At 45.1% G+C, this 18,189-nt stretch overlaps 1 protein-coding gene across 4 annotated transcripts in view; it reads right to left on the bottom strand.

Moving 5' to 3' along the window:
* The window catches only part of LOC141131384 (lamin-B3-like), a 278,047-nt gene that overhangs the window by 246,158 nt on the left and 13,700 nt on the right, over positions 1–18,189 (bottom strand). For all 4 annotated transcript variants that reach the window (XM_073618580.1, XM_073618581.1, XM_073618578.1 and 1 more), the window contains exons 5-7: positions 10,072–10,197; positions 6,199–6,419; positions 3,624–3,852 (exon numbers count right to left, since the gene is read on the bottom strand). In XM_073618580.1, coding sequence (XP_073474681.1) covers positions 3,624–3,852; positions 6,199–6,419; positions 10,072–10,197 — 576 coding nt within the window. The remainder of the gene's footprint in view (positions 1–3,623; positions 3,853–6,198; positions 6,420–10,071; positions 10,198–18,189) is intronic.

Genomic DNA, 18,189 nt, shown 5'->3' with positions numbered 1-18,189 from the left:
GTGTCAAACTCATTAGGGAAAGCGACCATGTACCCCCCTGACGGTTCAGAAAGGCCACTGTCGTGGAATTGTCGGAGAGGATCTGAACTTCTCTCCCCTTGATCCTGCTCTCGAAGGCTATTAAAGCCTCCCTGACAGCTAACAATTCCCGGAAATTAAAAGATGCAGTTCTCTGTCGTGTGTCCCACACACCCTGAGCTTGCAGTTGTTCTAGATGGGCCCCCCATCCCCACGAGCTCGCATCGGTTGTTATTCTGACCGGCTGGAGCTGGGACCAAAGATGACCTGCCCCAAACCTTTGGGGGTTGAGCCACCAAAGTAAGGAATTTCTTATTCCTTGAGGGATGGCAACCAGAGTATCCAGGGATTCCTTTTTTCCATCCCATGAGGATAGAAGGAAGTTTTGCTGGGGTCTTGAGTGGAGCTGGGCCCAAGGTACTGCCGGAATACAAGAAGTCACGAGACCTAGAATCCTCATGATCACTCTTCTGGACACTACCTTCTGGTGCCAGATTGAAGACACTGAAGCAATCAGTGCTTCTATTTTCTCCTGCGGGAGGATCAGTTTCTGCCCTACCGAGTCCACCCACAGGCCCAGGTAGAGCTTGGTCTGAGAAGGAATCAGAGAGGATTTCTCCTGACTTATCAACCATCCCAGGGACTCCAAGGTGGATATTACCCTGTCCAGATCCCGGAGAAGGGATTCCCTGGAAAGGTTGTAGACCAACAGGTCATCTAAATATGGTATCAGGGAGATCCCCTGAAGGTTCAGGTAGGAGATGACCTCTGCAAGGATCTTTGTAAATACCCTTGGACTGGCCCCCAACCCAAAGGGTAGGGCCTGGAACTGCCAGTGCTGGGTACCCAGATCTGTGTGAATAGCAAAGCGAAGGTATACCTGGTGTTGCGGTAGAATGGGAATATGCAGATATGCATCCTTCAGGTCTATGGTAGCCATGAAAACTTCCTTTAACAGAAGTTTTCTGACCGTGTAGACCGATTCCATGCGAAATCTTTTGTATCGCAGGAAGGTATTTAATTTCTTTAGATTCAGGATTAACCTGAATTTCCCGGACGGTTTGGGAACAACAAAGACGTGGGAATAAAAACCCTTTCCTTGCTGATCCGCCGGAACTGGGATAATGACTCTCTGACTCGCCAACTGCCCGATATTTTCCATGAGTCCTATGGCTTTTGATCTTTCTCTGGGTAGAAAGGTCAGTATAAATGTCTGCGGAGGCCTGGAAGCAAACTCTAGCCTGTAGCCCTCTCGTATCCACTGAAGGACCAGATGGCTCAGGGCTACCTGCTCCCACTGAGGGATAAATTGTGCCAGCCTCCCTCCCACCTTGGTGCTGGCGTCACTTAGGATCCTTGTCTGCGACCTTAGGGCCGGAGAAAAGGAGAGCTCCTTTCTGTTTGGCTTTTCCAACACCCCATTTCTTTCCTTCCTTACGGTCCTTAAACCGGTTGTTGAGATGGGGGCCTCGAAAAAAATCTTTTGGCCTTTTTAGGTTTAACCGGAAATTTCTTTCCCTTCTCCGTAGATCTGGAGAGGGTCTGGTCCAACCCTGTACCAAACAGGAGAGACCCTTCAAAAGGAAGGCCGCATAACCTAGTCTTAGAGGTATGGTCCCCATCCCAGGTCTTAACTCATATGGCTCTTCTGGCTGAATTAAGAAGAGCCACTGTCTTAGCTGAAGTCCGCACCGACTTCACTGCAGCATCCGCAAGAAAGGCTACCGCCTTACCAATTACCTCCAAGGAATCCAAAAGATCTTTGGACTTGGAAGTACTCGCCACATGATCAGTCAGTTTATTAAGCCACATGTTAGTATTTATAGCTATACAAGCTGAAGCTAAAGCCGGACTTAATGTAGCCGCATTAGCCTCCCAGGCCCTGCGTAAAAGGGTTTCTGACCTACGGTCCATTTGGTCCCGAATGTTACTTGCCTCTTCAAAAGACAGGTCAGATTGTTTAGACACCTGGGCCAGAGATGCATCTAGTTTGGGAAGTTTAAAAAACTTCTCCTGCTCCTCTTCCTTAAACGGACACCTGCGTTTCCAGGCTTTAAACTTCTGAAGTTTATTTTCTGGCTCCTTCCATTCTCTTAAAACAATGTCTTTCAGAGAATGGTGGATAGGTAACACCTTAGACTGAGCCTTAGACAACCCCTGATACAACCTATCCTGTACAGAAGTCTGTGCCTGAGGAGATCCAGGAGCCAGAGAAGCATAAATAGCCCCTAGGAGGCCCTCCATATCATCTGTCGAGAAGATATGTCGGCCTGGCCTGGAGTGTCCCCCTTCCTCCTGGCTATCTTCTGCGTCTTCCCCTTCTTCAAGGAGACTTCAGCAGGGACCTTCCACTTCCTCCGCCTCCTCCTCCGAATCCTGAGAAGATGGCGGTTTCTGCGGAGCGGTGCTCACCTGTCTAACATTAGAAAAAGCACTTTCCTGGGAAGATGAGCCTTCTCTGCTATCCTGCCTAGCATTGAGGCTAGCCTGAAAGGCTTTAAGTGTGGACAGCATTTCAGATTGTACTGAGAGAAAATCCCTCATAACTTCTGAAGTCTCCTTCCCTGACAATTTATGAATGCATTTATAACAGAACGGCTTGGTGTGCTCTGCAGCTAGTTTATCATTGCAGTACCCACACCTCTTGGTACGGGAAGGATTTTTGGGTCTCGGTCTACCGGCAACACTCTGGGTTTCTGTGTCTGCAAAAACAAGAAGCCCATTTAGCTAGTAAAAATTAACCAGAGATCTCTTATGAGGGTAAGGCTAGAGGGCCACCCCCTCCCTTATCTCCTCCAGCCTGATAGACTCACCCCCGGTGGCCTCCACAATGGCTGTAAACTCCTCCTGCTCCATTGCAGCAAGTGAGTAGTGGATGCCTGCTCCTTGCCTGATGCTGCCTCTGCCGCTTGGAACTACTCCCCTCTTAACCGCTGGTACCTGTAGTTCTTGCCGGCTGCTGGCTCCTCATGGCGTTCCGAACGCCGCCGCCATCTTGCCGAGGTCTGCGGGACAGCGTGCTCTAGTGTCCGGGCCGCCGTGACGTCATTTCCTCCCAGAAATGACCACCACAAAATGGCGCCGAACATACACACAGCCGCCGGCGCTGAGGCGGCCAGGAGACCCAGCACAGACCTGCAACTGCAGAAAAACAGGCAGATGTGGCAAATCCTCTCTTAAGACCGTGAGGTAAGGAGAGGGGGGGGGAGCAGGAACATGGTCCCTGGAGTTCTGGAGACTCAAAGTGCCCAGGGTCCTCCAGTTTTCATGGGGAGCTCTTCATTGCCCCCCTGAGAGATAGGGGAAACGAACCCCCCGGGGAGGGCAAGCCCTACCAGACCCAAAGGTTTTCCAAAAAATTGCAGTCTGGCACCCAGGGGGAGACTTCCAGCCCACGGCCTTCGGTCTATTCGAAAAAAACAAACGGTTTCGCTGTGGGGAAACACAATCAAAAACTGAGGAGTGCAGGGAGGGGCGGGGTTTTTAACCTCTTTCTTGATTGTGTTTCCTGTCAGGAGGACCAGTCATCTCTCAGGGTGCCGTCCTGGAAGACGACTTCAGAAAATACAATTATTTGTACTGTCAAATGAAATGTAAAAAAGTACCTCATCTGAACTGTTCAAAAGTCTCACATACTTCCCCTCAGGGTCTACATCCTCTATAGATACGGGTCCTGAACTGTTGGCATTCCGAATGATCTTATACGCGGTACTACTCGATGTGCTCTCATTCTCATCCAGTTTCCTCTTCTTCCCTCGTGGTAAACGGCTTGAGTGTCTTGAGCTGGTTCGGGAGACTGTGCTCCTCTGTGCAGGACTTGGTGACAGTTTAAGCCTAGATTTTAAGGCAAATATTAAAATGTAGTTTGACCAACTAACCTGCCTTCGTCTTTCCAATAATTGTGCACAATATTTTTCCCTTAAAGTGTTTGATAACAAATAATCTCCATCTCTAATATGGATTCTATCCCTCTAAAGCATGTTATACAGCACAGTGTAATTTGGCCCTCTCTATCACCTGAAATATCTGGCTGATCCTACCTGCTTCTGCCCTCCCCCCTGTAAGCTGGCCACAGTATATCATGGCTGCTGAGCTCTGACACCGTGGTCAGCTTACGTGCGCCTCCATCATCCACAGCCCTGCTCTCCTGTGTCTGTCCTCCCCCCTCCCTGTCAGCTAGTGACAGTGCCCACCCACCCCCACTCCTACTGCTGAAATAACTTACCTGTTAATGGTATCAGCACTGTCTCTTAATGACAAGTGCCCCTGTGTGTGCGATTTATAAAAAATAAAGCAGTATATACACAAGATTTCTGAGCGCCGATCATGTGACCAGCTGGCTCTCTCCTCCACCCCTTCTGAATGACATCAGTGGGGGAATCTCGGCCCCGCCCACTGCATCTGTCAGACGGGGAGAGGAGAGAGCTAGTCGGCCACATGAGCGCTGATCGTTGCTCAGAAATAAGGTATATACCATTTTATTGTTAAAAAACACACACACACGGGCACTTATCATTAGGAGATGGCGCTGATATTAACTGGTTAGAGTGGCTTAACAACCACTTTAAGACAAAGCTGGCACCTGAGGCATTTATTTCTTCACCACCATAAAACATGCACATTGCTTTTAAAGTATGCATGCTAATTGAAAACTTTTACAGAGACTGGGATTGTACCTTTTCGTCCAACTGCCCTCTGATACAAGAGATTAAGCCAAGAAAAGTTTTTTACTTTTAAATACAGAAAAAAGAAATTAAAGGAGAGAAAAAGATAAATCCCTGTGTTTTGCAGTGTTCATTCTGTGCCCTGTTGGATAGACTTCACTGTCCTGATCGGATGAAATCTCTCAAAAAAATAAAGGGGGAAAAAAAAAAAAAAAATCACTCTTGGACCGCGATTACTGATTACTACATTCAGGTTCCAATCTCATAATGGTAACTAGATAAAAACATAAAAATTTTAATCCAAAAAAGAGCCAAGGCAAAAACAGACTAGGTTCGTGTGAACTGTAGGTAGGTGGTGGTAGCAGGTTAAGGGGTTGTAAAGGCAGAAGGTTTATCATCTTTATTCCATTCTATGCATAAAGATAAAAAGCCTTCTGTGTGCAGCAGCCCCCTAACACTTACCTGAGGTCCCTCTCTGTCCAGCAACGTCCACGAGTGTTTCAGCCATTAGAGATTCTCCTTCCCGATTGGCTGAGACACATCAGAGGCGCCATTGGCACCCGCTGCTGTCAAAGTCAGCTAGCCAGTCAGGGGAGAGAAAGGGGGCGGGGCTAGGGCTCCATGTCTGAATGAGTGACTCAGCTCGGGTGCCCCCATAGCAAACTGCATGCTGTGGGGGGCACTCAACAGGAGGGAAGGGCCAGGAGCAGAGAAGAGGGACCCAAAAAGAGGAGGATCCGAGCTGCTCTGTGCAAATCCACTGCAACCGGAGCAGGTAAGTATAACAGGTTTGTTATTTTTATAGGGAAAAAAAGACGAGCCTTTACAATCACTTTAAGAGCCAGAACACCAATTAGGAATCCAGAGCGACAATTTACTGAACTAGAATATGGTACAAAATACCATTTGGAGGGCATGTAGTTCATCTTTATCAAGGTGACAAGCAGAGACAAACAACACACATTACACACACAGATGGGCAATTGTCAGAATTGTCTCCCTACTAGTCACCACACTAGAACCAAGGTATCCACAGAGAGGCCTTGAATTCTAAAAAAAAAAAAAAAAAAAAAAAAAAAAAAAAAAAAATTGAAAAAAAATTGAAAAAAAAAAAAAAAATAAAGTAAAAAAAAAGTAAGGGGAAGAAGAAAATATACAGGGCACCCTATGATCGGTGGTAGTGACGAGCAAGTGACCCCCTGTAGCAAGTGTGTGGAGGGTGAAGCCGCTCATCACAGGACCTGGAAGATTATAGCTTTCACTGTTGTAGTGTCAACTACAGTGATTGACAGCTTCCACAGTGGTCCCTCTGGTATGAGATGCTGCCATTTGCACTGCCCCAAGCTAGACCAATGTAAGTATGCAATAAAGATCATACCTGGAGATCAGCTTCAAAGGTTAAAACCATGGCACACACTGCACTCCCTCTGAACAGATCCCCACTTTATAATGGCCTTCTCAAAAAAAAAAAAACAAAACAAAACAAAAAAAAAACACCAAACACACACAAGCTCACCTTTGTTCTTCTCCTTCCAGCATTTTCCTGTAGGCATTTATTTCCATATCCAACGCAAGCTTCACATCCAACAATTGTTCATATTCTTCCAACTGTTCTTGCAGTTTTTGCCTCATCTCAGCCACTTCCCTGTCCTTTTCATTCATCTGCCTTCGATGTAAATCATGTGTATGGTCCAGCATCTGTTGCAGGTCTCTCACTTTGTTTTCTAGTGCTGAGTTCTACCAAAAGTTTTTCTTTCATTAGCACAGTAATAACCCTTACTATTCTCCCCCCCCCCCGCTCCCAGGTACACACTGTATGCATTTTGAACTTCACTTGACGTGGATAAGCCCCTAAAGTCCTGTCCCCCCATGTAAATCCAAGGTTACTGCATCTGATGTGAATAAGCCCCTAAAGCCCCCTCCCCTCCTTCCTGAATGTAAATCCCAAGCTTAGACCCGAGTTACCAAAACATCACAGATGTCATTTTAGAATAAGTAGTGTGAGCAGCGCTGGTCCACACACCAACCCTATGTCCCCTTTCACAAATATATAGCAATAGATAAGTGCAAATACAGATCATAAAAAAAGTCACAAATATTGCATAAACAAACAACGTGCAAATATAGATCATAAAAAGTGCTAGTGCAGTATAATCAGTACCAAAAAAATATGGTATGTGCAAACAGTCTCAAAAATATAAACATGCTAGAGTACCAATGTACGATCTGCTCAAAGAAATGTCCTACCAACAGACTGGGCAATGTAGTCTCCGAAAAGAGAAAAATAAAAAAATAAATAAATTACAAAGTCCCAAAATCCTCCAATCAAGTGTGATGTCCAGAAACGATATAAATCCACAAAAAAGTGTTCCTCCAACCACTGTGCAACACCCAGGTGTGAATCCGTCACCACTCTCACTAAATCAAACTCACCAGAAATACGGGCTGGTCAGATACAGGTGATATTCGAAAAATTAGAATATTGTGCAAAAGTTCATTTATTTCACTAATGCAACTTAAAAAGGTGAAACTAATATACGAGATAGACTCATTACATGCAAAGCAAGATAGTTCAAGCCGTGATTTGTCATAATTGTGATGATTATGGCTTACAGCTCATGAAAACCCCAAATCCACAATCTCAGAAAATTAGAATATTACATGCAAACAAAACAATGATTGTACATATAACAATATCAGACCTCTGAAAAGTATAAGCATGCATATGTACTCAGTACTTGGTTTGGGCCCCTTTTGCAGCAAATACCGCCTCAATGCAGTGTGGCATGGAAACTATCAGCCTGTGGCACTGCTGAGGTGTTATGGAAGATCAGGATGCTTCAATAACGGCCTTCAGCTCTTCTGCATTGTTCGGTCTCATGTCTCTCATCTTTCTCTTGGCAATGCCCCATAGATTCTCTATGGGGTTCAGGTCAGACGAGTTTGCTGGCCAATCAAGCACAGTAATCCCACGGTCATTGAACCAGGTTTTGGTGCTTTTGGCAGTGTGGGCAGGTGCCAAGTCCTGCTGGAAAATGAAGTCAGCATCCCCATACAGCTCATCTGTGGATGGAAGCATGAAGTGCTCCAAAATCTCCTGGTAGACCCTGGACTTAATAAAGCACAGTGGACCAACACCAGCAGATGACACGGCTCCCCAAATCAACACAGACTGTGGAAACTTCACACTGGACTTCAAGCATCTTGCAGTGTGTTACCTCTCCATTCTTCCTCCATACTCTGGGTCCTCGGTTTCCAAATGAGATGCAAAATTTGCTCTCATCAGAAAAGAGGACTTTGAACCACTGAGCAACAGACCAGGTCTGTTTTTCTTTAGACCAGGTAAGACGCTTCTGACGTTGTTTGTTGTTCAGGAGTGGCTTGACAAGAGGAATTCGACATTTGAAGCCCATCTCCAGGATCTGTCTGTGTGTGGGGGCTCTTGATGCACCGACTCCAGCCTCAGTCCACTCCTTGTGAAAGTCCTCAACACTTTTGAATGGCCTTTTCCTGACAATCCTCTCCAGGCTGCGGTCATCCCTGCACATAACTTTCTATTAATGTGCTTTGATACAGCACTTTGGGAACATCCAACTTCTTTTGCAATTACCTTTTTGAGGCTTTCCCTTCTTATGGAGGGTGTCAATGATGGTTTTCTGCACAACTGTCAGGTCAGCAGTCTTTCCCATGATTGTGATTTCTACTGAACCAGACCGAGAGACCATTTAAAGGCTCAGGAACCCTTTGCAGGTGTTATGGCTTAATTAGCTGATTAGAGTGGGACACTTAGAGCCTAGAATATTGCACCTTTTCACAATATTCTAATTTTCTGAGGATTTGGGGTTTCATGAGCTGTAAGCCATAATCATCACAATTATGACAAATCATGGCTTGAACTATCTTGCTTTGCATGTAATGAGTCTATCTCATATATTAGTTTCACCTTTTAATTTGCATTAGTGAAATAAATGAACTTTTGCACGATATTCTAATTTTTCAAGTATCACCTGTAAGGCTTTCCCAGGACAGGGCAAGGACGCTGACATCACCGCACATGCTGGTTTGTACTCATGGTCTGGGGTTTGATCAAAGACATGATTAACAGGACTGAGCTTAATGCACTCGTGTCAGGGGGACACTTTTTACATGTGAGTGCAACATGTATGTTTTTAATAAAAGCCTACTTTGATGATCTCACATGATGGGAGCTTCTTTCCATCTTCTATATTGAGTATTACGGCATAAGAGAGATGGTACTGATTGGAGCCTAAATCGGGAGAGGAGTGGAGTCAGGGATTGCTGGGAGCTATTTGGCATATGTGCTGGATTATAATCTGACCAGCCCATGTTTCTGGAGAGTTTGATTTAGTGAGAGTGGTGACGGATTCACACCCAGGTGTTGCACGGTGGTTGGAGGAACACTTTTGTGGATTTATATCGTTTCTAGACACCTTTTTACTTTTCTATTTTTGGAGACTACTGTCCAGTCTGTCGGACATTGCTTTTAGCAGAAAGCACATTGGCCAGGTTTATCGACACTGATTACATTGCACTTATTTTTGCACTAGCACTTTTATGATATACGTTTGCACGTTGTTTATGTATGTAACATGTGTGAATTTTTATGATATGTATTTGCACTTTATCGATCGTTATACATTTTTGAATAAGGGACATAGTTGGTGCATGGACCAGTGCCGCCACACACTATACATTGTCCATTACTAATTGAGAAGTCATCAATAGCCTGAGCAGCAGCAGTCTATCAGACCATTTAATATTCAGTAATTTCATTAGTGGCGCAGTTACTTCAATAGATGATTTAGAATAAGCAATTGATCAAAAAACAAAAATACAAAATAAAAAAATCTCAGACTTTGGGACTGGTGCAACTTCAATAAAAGGAATAGCGATCTGTTACCCAAATAATATCTTACAGCATATGCGTTTTTACCGCGATTATGCTACAAAGCAGTGTAAAATGGGCCCAAGTCATAACGTGCCAGTATGCATCTTATACTAACACATTATGACAGACTTACCTGAAAACGAAGCACTCCAGTGGCAAGTGGTCACCGCTGAAAGTGCTTCCATCTGAACCAGGTTTTCTTTCCGGGTTCGTGGGCTTGGGCAATATGAATGTGCATGGGCGCATGAGTCGCTGTTTACGGCAAGGCTCTGAAGGAGCGGCACGGGTACGTCATTCCTTCAGAGCGCATGTGCCGGTGATGTTTACCAGCTGCATCTAAAGTATCTCCTAAACGGTGCAAAATCATACATAGAAATTCACTTAAGGATATTGCCTAGTCACTTTAAGCCTACTATATCAAGACACATGTAAGCCCAAATTTTATGAATATACTTTCATTTAGGAGAGAGAAGGCAGTACCTGTTTTTGATATTGGTTTAGCTGCGAGGCCAAAGTATCTATTCTAATTTTCGTAGACATTATCTCTTCCCTGGATGCACTGGCATAATCGCTGTTCTTGGCAGCTGCAAGCTGTGCGTTCTCCAACTGTGGGGGAAAAAAAAAAAAAAAAAAAAAAACACACGACTATCGATATGCAAATCAGAATGTACTTTGAGGAAAGGGGACCTATTGCACATAAATTTTGATTGTCTGAGATTGCTCTAAGGGCACTTTCACACTGATGCGTAGCAAAAACACAACTACAAACTATAGGATTACAAGGATAACACTATTTCTTCTGCTTTTTTTTTTTCTCTTTTTTTAACGCACATGAGGAAGAAAAATGGATCAGTGTGAAAGCAGCCTAATATTTTACACACCAGACAGTCATAATATTATGTAATAAATCGACAGACTTGAGGATAGCTGGACTGTTACACGAAAGTCAGTGGATAGTGGGCATTAACAAACAGGCAGACATTAGGAATAGGAAGAAAATGTAAGTAAATCAGGCAGGTATGTCTACTATGAGTAGAATTACAAATGTGTATGATCAAAGCTGAACTTCACAGTTTTTACTTACTGAATACAAAAATAAAATACATTATAAAACAAATAAGACTTGTTCTTTGGTACAGTGCACAGATATAAAGCAATAACAAAACACTTGATTACATCATCACAACAGAATTTAGTCTACAGCTTTTAGTCTTCCAGTTCACCAGGCATTGAATCAGGCGTATTGGAGGCGATCTGGACAAAGACCCCACGTTGAGGTTTATTTTTCAACTCATAAGTTAAAGTTCCGCTTGTTTGCCTCCTCCTCCTCTGCTACTTTTCATAGGTACCCGCTCCCACTTCAGGCTGATCTCGCCGCGGAGAAGTGACCCGGCAGTTAGACCCCCCCCCCACTCCGCCACTGGGCCATTCACACAGCACAGCACGCTTTGCGCATGCGCAGTAGGGAACCAGCTTTGAAGCCGCAAGGCTTCACTGCTGGCTTCCGTTACAAGAAATGGCAGTGGCGGCAACAGAGTGGCGATTGATAAATCAGCTGGGGTGAAGACACCGCTGGATTCGTGGACAGGTAAGTGTCCTAATATTAAAAGTCAGCAGCTACAGTATTTGTAGCTGCTGACTTAATTTTTTCTGAAGGAGTCTGGAGCTCCACTTTATTTTGTAGAGGAATAACAGAATTTATTATCCCTTTCAAGTCTGATATAAAATGATGAGCTTTTCCAAGTTAATAAAATAACTTTTTATTGGAGAAAAATCAGAAGTGTTTTAGAGTATCTAGAGATCTGGAGTTTACAAAAATGCCAAGCAGAAAATTCTTAGGATCACAGATATTGGGATGCTACAAGGCAGGTTAAAGTGGAACTTAAGGCTCCAAACTGAAAATAGGCAGACAGGCAGGATTTTTAATGCAGAAAAGACATGCTTCCTATATCTTATATCTACTTAATGCAAAACATTACCCATAACAATTTCGAAAAAAAATGAATGTTCTTTAGTAAGGAAAATACATTCCACACTAATAATTATGCTACCATAAGAAGTTTGCTGTAAATTGCCTCCAGCGTTGCTCCCGTTTCTTCTTGCTGAAGACCAGAGCCCCTAAACAGCAGTAAATCTGTAGGCTGCCAGCAGATCAGAATCTACATTTTTGTGCCAAAAAAAGCATGCGCAGAGTAAAACTGTAACTGGATTTCAAACAGTACTGTATAGGTACTTAATTTTAATGTTTTACATTGCTATACCTGAAAACAAAAGGGGCCAACATGAAGTGATCTAGCAAATTCCACTGTATGCCAGCCATAGATGGATCAAAATTTGCAGGAAAACCAATCTGATTTTTCCATTTTTTTGAACAAGGCAATTTTGATAGTTTCAACCATCCACTTGTAATCAATTAACCACTTGATCTCCGGAAGATGTACCCCCCCCCCCCCTTTCATGACCAGGCCATTTTTTGCGATACAGCACTGCGTTACTTTAACTGACAATTAAAGTAACGCAGAGGGGAAATCTTCCATTTGGGATACCCTGGAATTCTCTCACTTCCTGTTTTGGCGGAGGTGAGAAAAAAAAAAATAATAGAGAAAAGAAACTGGCATGGGCTATAACCCTCCCTTACTCTATCCAACATGAAACAAACTTTAAATGCTTGCAACGGCCCAATTACTAAACTTATTGCCCCTACAGGTACACTAAGATCATAAATGAGAAAAATATTACTGCCAACAGATCTGTACCTGATCTTGTTCTTTTCTTCTCTACCTGCTCTGGTATCTTACTTTCTATTAGGCCCCTTTCACACTTATACGACTTCAAAGTCGCGCGATTTTACCGCGATTTCGCGGCCGCGATTTTACCGCCTATCGGCGTGGGGGTCCCCCCAAAATCCATACCAGACCCTTATCCGAGCACGCAGCCCGGACGGTCAGGAATGGGGGTGGGGACGAGCGAGCGCCCCCCCCCTCCTGGACCGTACTAGGCCGCATGCCCTCAACATGGGGGGTGGGTGCTTTGGGGCAGGGGGGCGCCCTGCGGCCCCCCCACCCCAAAGCACCTTGTCCCCATGTTGATGAGGACAAGGGCCTCTTCCCGACAACCCTGGCCGTTGGTTGTCGGGGTCTGCAGGCGGGGGGCTTATCGGAATCCGGGGGCCCCCAGATCCCGGCCCTCCACCCTATGTGAATGAGTATGGGGTACATGGTACCCCTACCCATTCACCTAGGCAAAAAAGTGTCAATAAAAAACACAGTACACAGGTTTTTAAAGTAATTTATTAGGCAGCTCCGGGGTCTTCTTCCGACTTCGGGGGTCTCTCCGGCGTCTTCTCCCGGTGTCCGCATCTTCTGCCGGCTCCACCGCTATCTTCTGCCGCTCTTTTGCCAGCGGTGGTCCGAACTTCTGGATCGTCTTCTTCCCTCTTCTCTTCCAGAGATGTTGACATGACGCTCTCTCCAGCTGCAATGGTCTCTGAACGCTCCGCAACGGACTTATATAGGCGGTGACCCAGCCCCCTTATGCCGTCACAGTCCCTGGGCATGCTGGGACTGTGATGTTTTAGGAGGCGTGGTCACCGGGTGATGACCACGCCCCCTTATGATGGCACAGTCCCAGCATGCCCCGGGACAGTGACCTCATAAGGGGGCGTGGTCACCGCCTATATAAGTCCACTGCGGAGCGTTCAGAGACCATTGCAGCTGGAGAGAGCGTCGTGTCAACATCTCTGGAAGAAAAGAAGGCGGCAGAAGTCCGGACCACCGCTAGCAATTGAGCTGCAGAAGATAGCGGAGGAGCCGGCAGAAGATCAGGACACTGGGAGGAGACGCTGGAGAGACCCTCGAAGTCGGAAGAGGACCCCCGAAGTCGGAAGAAGACCCCGGAGCTGCCTAATAAATTACTTTAAAAACCTGTGTACTGTGTTTTTTATCGACACTTTTTTGCCTAGGTGAATGGGTAGGGGTACCATGTACCCCATACTCATTCACATAGGGTGGGGCTCCCTTATTAAAGGGGGCTCCCGGATTCCAATAAGCCCCCCGCCCGCAGACCCCGACAACCAACGGGAAGAGGCCCTTGTCCTCATCAACATGGGGACAAGGTGCTTTGGGGTGGGGGGGCCCTGCAGGGTGCCCCCATGCCCTAAAGCACCCACCCCCCATGTTGAGGGCATGCGGCCTGGTACGGTCCAGGAGGGGGGCGCTCGCTCGTCCCCACCCCCATTCCTGACCGGCCGGGCTGCGTGCTCGGATAAGGGTCTGGTATGGATTTTGGGGGGGAACCCCACGCCAATTTTTCGGCGTAGGGGGTTCCCCTTAGATCCATACCAGACCTAAGGGCCTGGTATGCCCCTGGGGGGGAACCCACGCCGTTTTTTTCATTTAAAACTTGGCGCGGCGTTCCCCCTCAGGATTCATACCAGACAGCTGTCAGCACTGCTTGTCGCTCATCGCGAAAGGAAAAAAAAAAGTTTTCCTTTCCCGATCAGCGAGCCAGGCTTGTGCTTACAAAGTCGTACTGAAGTCGTGTCTGTATTATTCAGGCACGATTTGCATGCTACTTCAGGGTTTAACATTGAGGTCTATGGAGTACAACTCGCATAGAAGTTGGACCAAAGTAGTGCAGGGACTACTTTCAAGTCGGCACGACTTAAAGTCGTGCCAATATGAATGGTAGTCATTGAAAATCATGGAGAATGACTTGTCATACGATTTTGCAGTACAAAATCGTGGGACAAGTCGTATAAGTGTGAAAGGGGCCTTAATCTGCTTTGTAACATCATATCTTCATTTGACTGCTTTACAGCCTCTCTGGTTAGCTCAATAATGCTTCTATAACACATCTGTAAATAATTAAATGATCTCATGATTAAGAACATACTCAAGACTCCAGAACATGTAGACACATATTTGTCATTTTTGACTGATCAAAATAGTTCAACAAAATGTACTGCATTTTACAAGGACTATTCTGAGCCAGATCATCTTACAAATCCAAAATTATTTACTAATCATAGCTGATAAAAATTCTGTCTAGCACTGGTATTTCCAAGGCAGGATTTCTGGCGCCCACAACCCTCACTCACTTCTTGAACATCCTCTGACCTGAGGACAGTTTTGCACTGGTTTCAGTTCTGTATAACTAAAAGTACAATTCTTCCATGGTACCCCGCACAGTGTTCAGGTAAAGCCAACTCCTCTCCTTCAGCCATCCAAATAATTAGGTAACTTTTTTTGCACATAAGAGCAGCTGCACAGGACAGAGAGGCAGCAGGAGCAGTAATTGTCAAATTCTGTGATTAGGGGTGAAGGCGGGGTCAAGCCATGCTGTGTCCATGGACACAGCCAAAGGAGCTCGAGATCAAGCCCGCATGAGTGCCCCATACCAATCGCCTTGCTACAGGGAAACTCACCAAAGAAGGATCAGGGCTTTTGCACAGAGCAAGAATAAACAGATTTAATTACAAAAATATTATACGGTATTAAAATATTATATCCCTCTATAGATAGAGATTTTTTTTTTTTTTTTAAATCACACACATATACTTTAAAAGTGTATCGAAACCCAATTGATTCCCAAAAGTTCTTAGATGAGATGGCTGCATCAATTTTATTTTTTTTCAGGCTTTTATTTGCACTACCTGGTCATTCTGCCAGTAACACTTACTGTCCTAGGGCTGTCAGCTACACTCCTGATGTGGACTAAAAAAAAAAAAAAAAAAAAAAAAAAAAAAACAAACCACACACCACACACTCTATTACAGTGTTTCTCAACCTTTTTACCGTTGGGGAACCCCTGGCAAAAAGTCAGATCTCTGCGGAACCCCGGTTGAGAAACACTGCTCTATTAGATAGTTTTGTATTTCAAAGCTAAAAATATTGCTTTAGACTTACAAGAACACAGTAAGTCACAGGATAAAAAAGTTATTTTTCTGTACTTCCAGAAAATGTACACAACTTGAAAAAAAAACAAAAAATGTAGCCACAACTTCTAAAGACTGGTGTGCTGCAATATGCAGTATCTCACAAAAGTGAGTACACCCCTCACATTTTTGTAAATATTTTATTATATCTTTTAATGTGACAACACTGAAGAAATGACACTTTGCTACAATGTAAAGTAGTGAGTGTACAGCTTGTATAACAGTGTAAATTTGCTGCCCCCTCAAAATAACTCAACACACAGCCATTAATGTCTAAACCGCTGGCAACAAAAGCGAGTATACCACTAAGTGAAAATGTCTAAATTGGGCCCAAAGTGTCAATATTCTGTGTGGCCACCATTATTTTCCAGCACTGCCTTAACCCTGTTGGGCATGGAGATCATCAGAGCTTCACAGGTTGCCACTGGAGTCCTCTTCCACTCCTCCATGATGACATGACGGAGCTGGTGGATGTTGGAAACCTTGCACTCCTCCACCTTCTGTTGGTGGATGCTCAATAGGGTTTAGGTCTGGAGACATGCTTGGCCAGTCCATCACCTTTACCCTCAGCTTCTTTAGCAAGGCAGTGGTCGTCTTGGAGGTGTGTTTGGGGTCGTTACGTTGGAATACTGTCCTGCTGCCCAGTCTCCGAAGAGAGAGATCATGCTCTGCTTCAGTATGTCACAGTACATGTTGGCATTCATGGTTTCCTCAATGAACTGTAGCTCCCCTGTCCCGGCAACACTCATGCAGCCCCAGACCATGACACTCCCACCACCATTGACTGTAGGCAAGACACACTTGTTTTTGTACTCCTCACCTGGTTGCCACCACACACGCTTGACCCCATCTAAACCAAATAAGTTTATCTTGGTCTCATCAGACTTCAGGACATGGTTCCAGTAATCCATGTCCTTAGTCTGCTTGTCTTCAGCAAACCGTTTGTAGGCTCTCTTGTGCACCATCTTTAGAAGAGGCTTCCTTCTGGGACGACAGCCATGCAAACCAATTTGATGCAGTGTGCGGCGTATGGTCTGAGCACTGACAGGCTGACCCCCCACCCCTTCAACCTCTGCAGCAATTCTGGCAGCACTCACATTTATTTCACAAAAGACAACCTCTGGATAGGACGCTGAGCATTTCTTCAGTGTTGTCACATGAATAGATATAATAAAATATATAAAAAAAATGTGAGGGGTGTACTCACTTCTGTGAGATACTGTATTAAATTTTTTTCCTGGGATTGAAATATCCCGTACGCCCAAAATGAGCATTGAGTTCTGCAACCAAACTTCTGTAAAAGGAAAAGGCAAAAAAATAAATACTGCAGTTCAGTAGTGACATCTTGAAAAGGTAGAAGGTAACACACCAAAGATACCTGTAGGAGGAATAGGAGGTTTCACCTAAGGCCCCTCAAAGTCCTGAGCAACATGGAATTTAATAGATGGGGGGGGGGGGGGATAATAAGTGCACATCTTTTTGCAGGAAAAAATAAATAAAATGTGCATTTATTATTTTTTTTTTGTTGGGAGCCTGGAAAGCATTGCACCCACAATCAGCAGATTGTGGGTGCTATGCAGGGCTCCTGCAGACTGTGTGTGTGTGTAAGCTGTTTGACCGTACATCATACAGCCAAGCAGTTACTAGCAGGAAGCATCAATGAACTATCCCCAGTGCTCAACAGCACCGTGGTAGTTCATTGAGAACTACAGTCACTAAGGCTGCCAGGACCTTGTCGTTTTCTAATCACAGAACTCTGTGAATGAGTGATGTGGTCGGCTGCCCTATGGGGAAAAAGATCGCCTGGCACCTGTCACACTGGGGAGCCAGGAAGGTTCTGGGGCAAGTGCATCTGTAACATGTTACACCCTTAATATGGGTGTAACACATTACAAAAGGTGAACATATCCTTTAAAGTGGTTGTAAAAGCTATTTTTTTTTAATAAACATGTTATGCTTACCTGCTCTGTGCAATGGTATTGCACACCACGTGGTTCCTCTTCTTCTGGAATCCCCCCACTGGCGCTCTCTGCTCCTCCTCCCCTGCATGTGCAAGTCGTATGCCATGGGAGCACACAGGCATGCTCCTGAGGTGGGCTGTGTGCGTATATAGGTGCACACAGCATGGCTCAGCCAATACCCCCTCCCCAACAGCATTTGGCCAACACCAGCTGGAAACAATGGCTCCCGCTGCTGCCTGAGTCTCGTGTAAGACTAAGAAGAGAGGAGGTAAGAGATGCAGATGGGCACAGTGCTGGATCAAGGGAGGTGTTTGGGGGGACCACTCCAAGAGATAGCCAGATTTTTTATAACTGAAGCTTGCAGACACACATTTCAAACGCTAAGCGACACCCCTTTTCTAGGATCACATTTTCTACAAAGGAATATGCTCATTTCTGTGCACTGTGCTGTGGTTCAGACTACTGACAAAATGTATAAACCTTCTAGGAGGAGATTTCCCCTCCATTTAGGAACAAGAAAGAAAGAAAGAAAGAAATGTTACACGTGGAAAAGCCACCTCTTTGCCTATGAGCCAGAGAATGTCAATCTTCAATACAGTAAGGGGTTCTCACACATTTACCCAACTGAAAAGAGTTCCAGCATGGCACCTTGTCAGCCTAAATCAGTGTTTCTCAACCTTTTTACCGTCGGGGAACCCCTGG

The sequence above is a fragment of the Aquarana catesbeiana genome, linkage group LG03 (genome assembly GCF_042186555.1).
Source record: "Aquarana catesbeiana isolate 2022-GZ linkage group LG03, ASM4218655v1, whole genome shotgun sequence".
Taxonomy (NCBI): Eukaryota; Metazoa; Chordata; class Amphibia; order Anura; family Ranidae; genus Aquarana; species Aquarana catesbeiana.
Note: the sequence above shows the minus strand (reverse complement) of the source record. Positions and strands in the feature narration are given on the sequence as shown.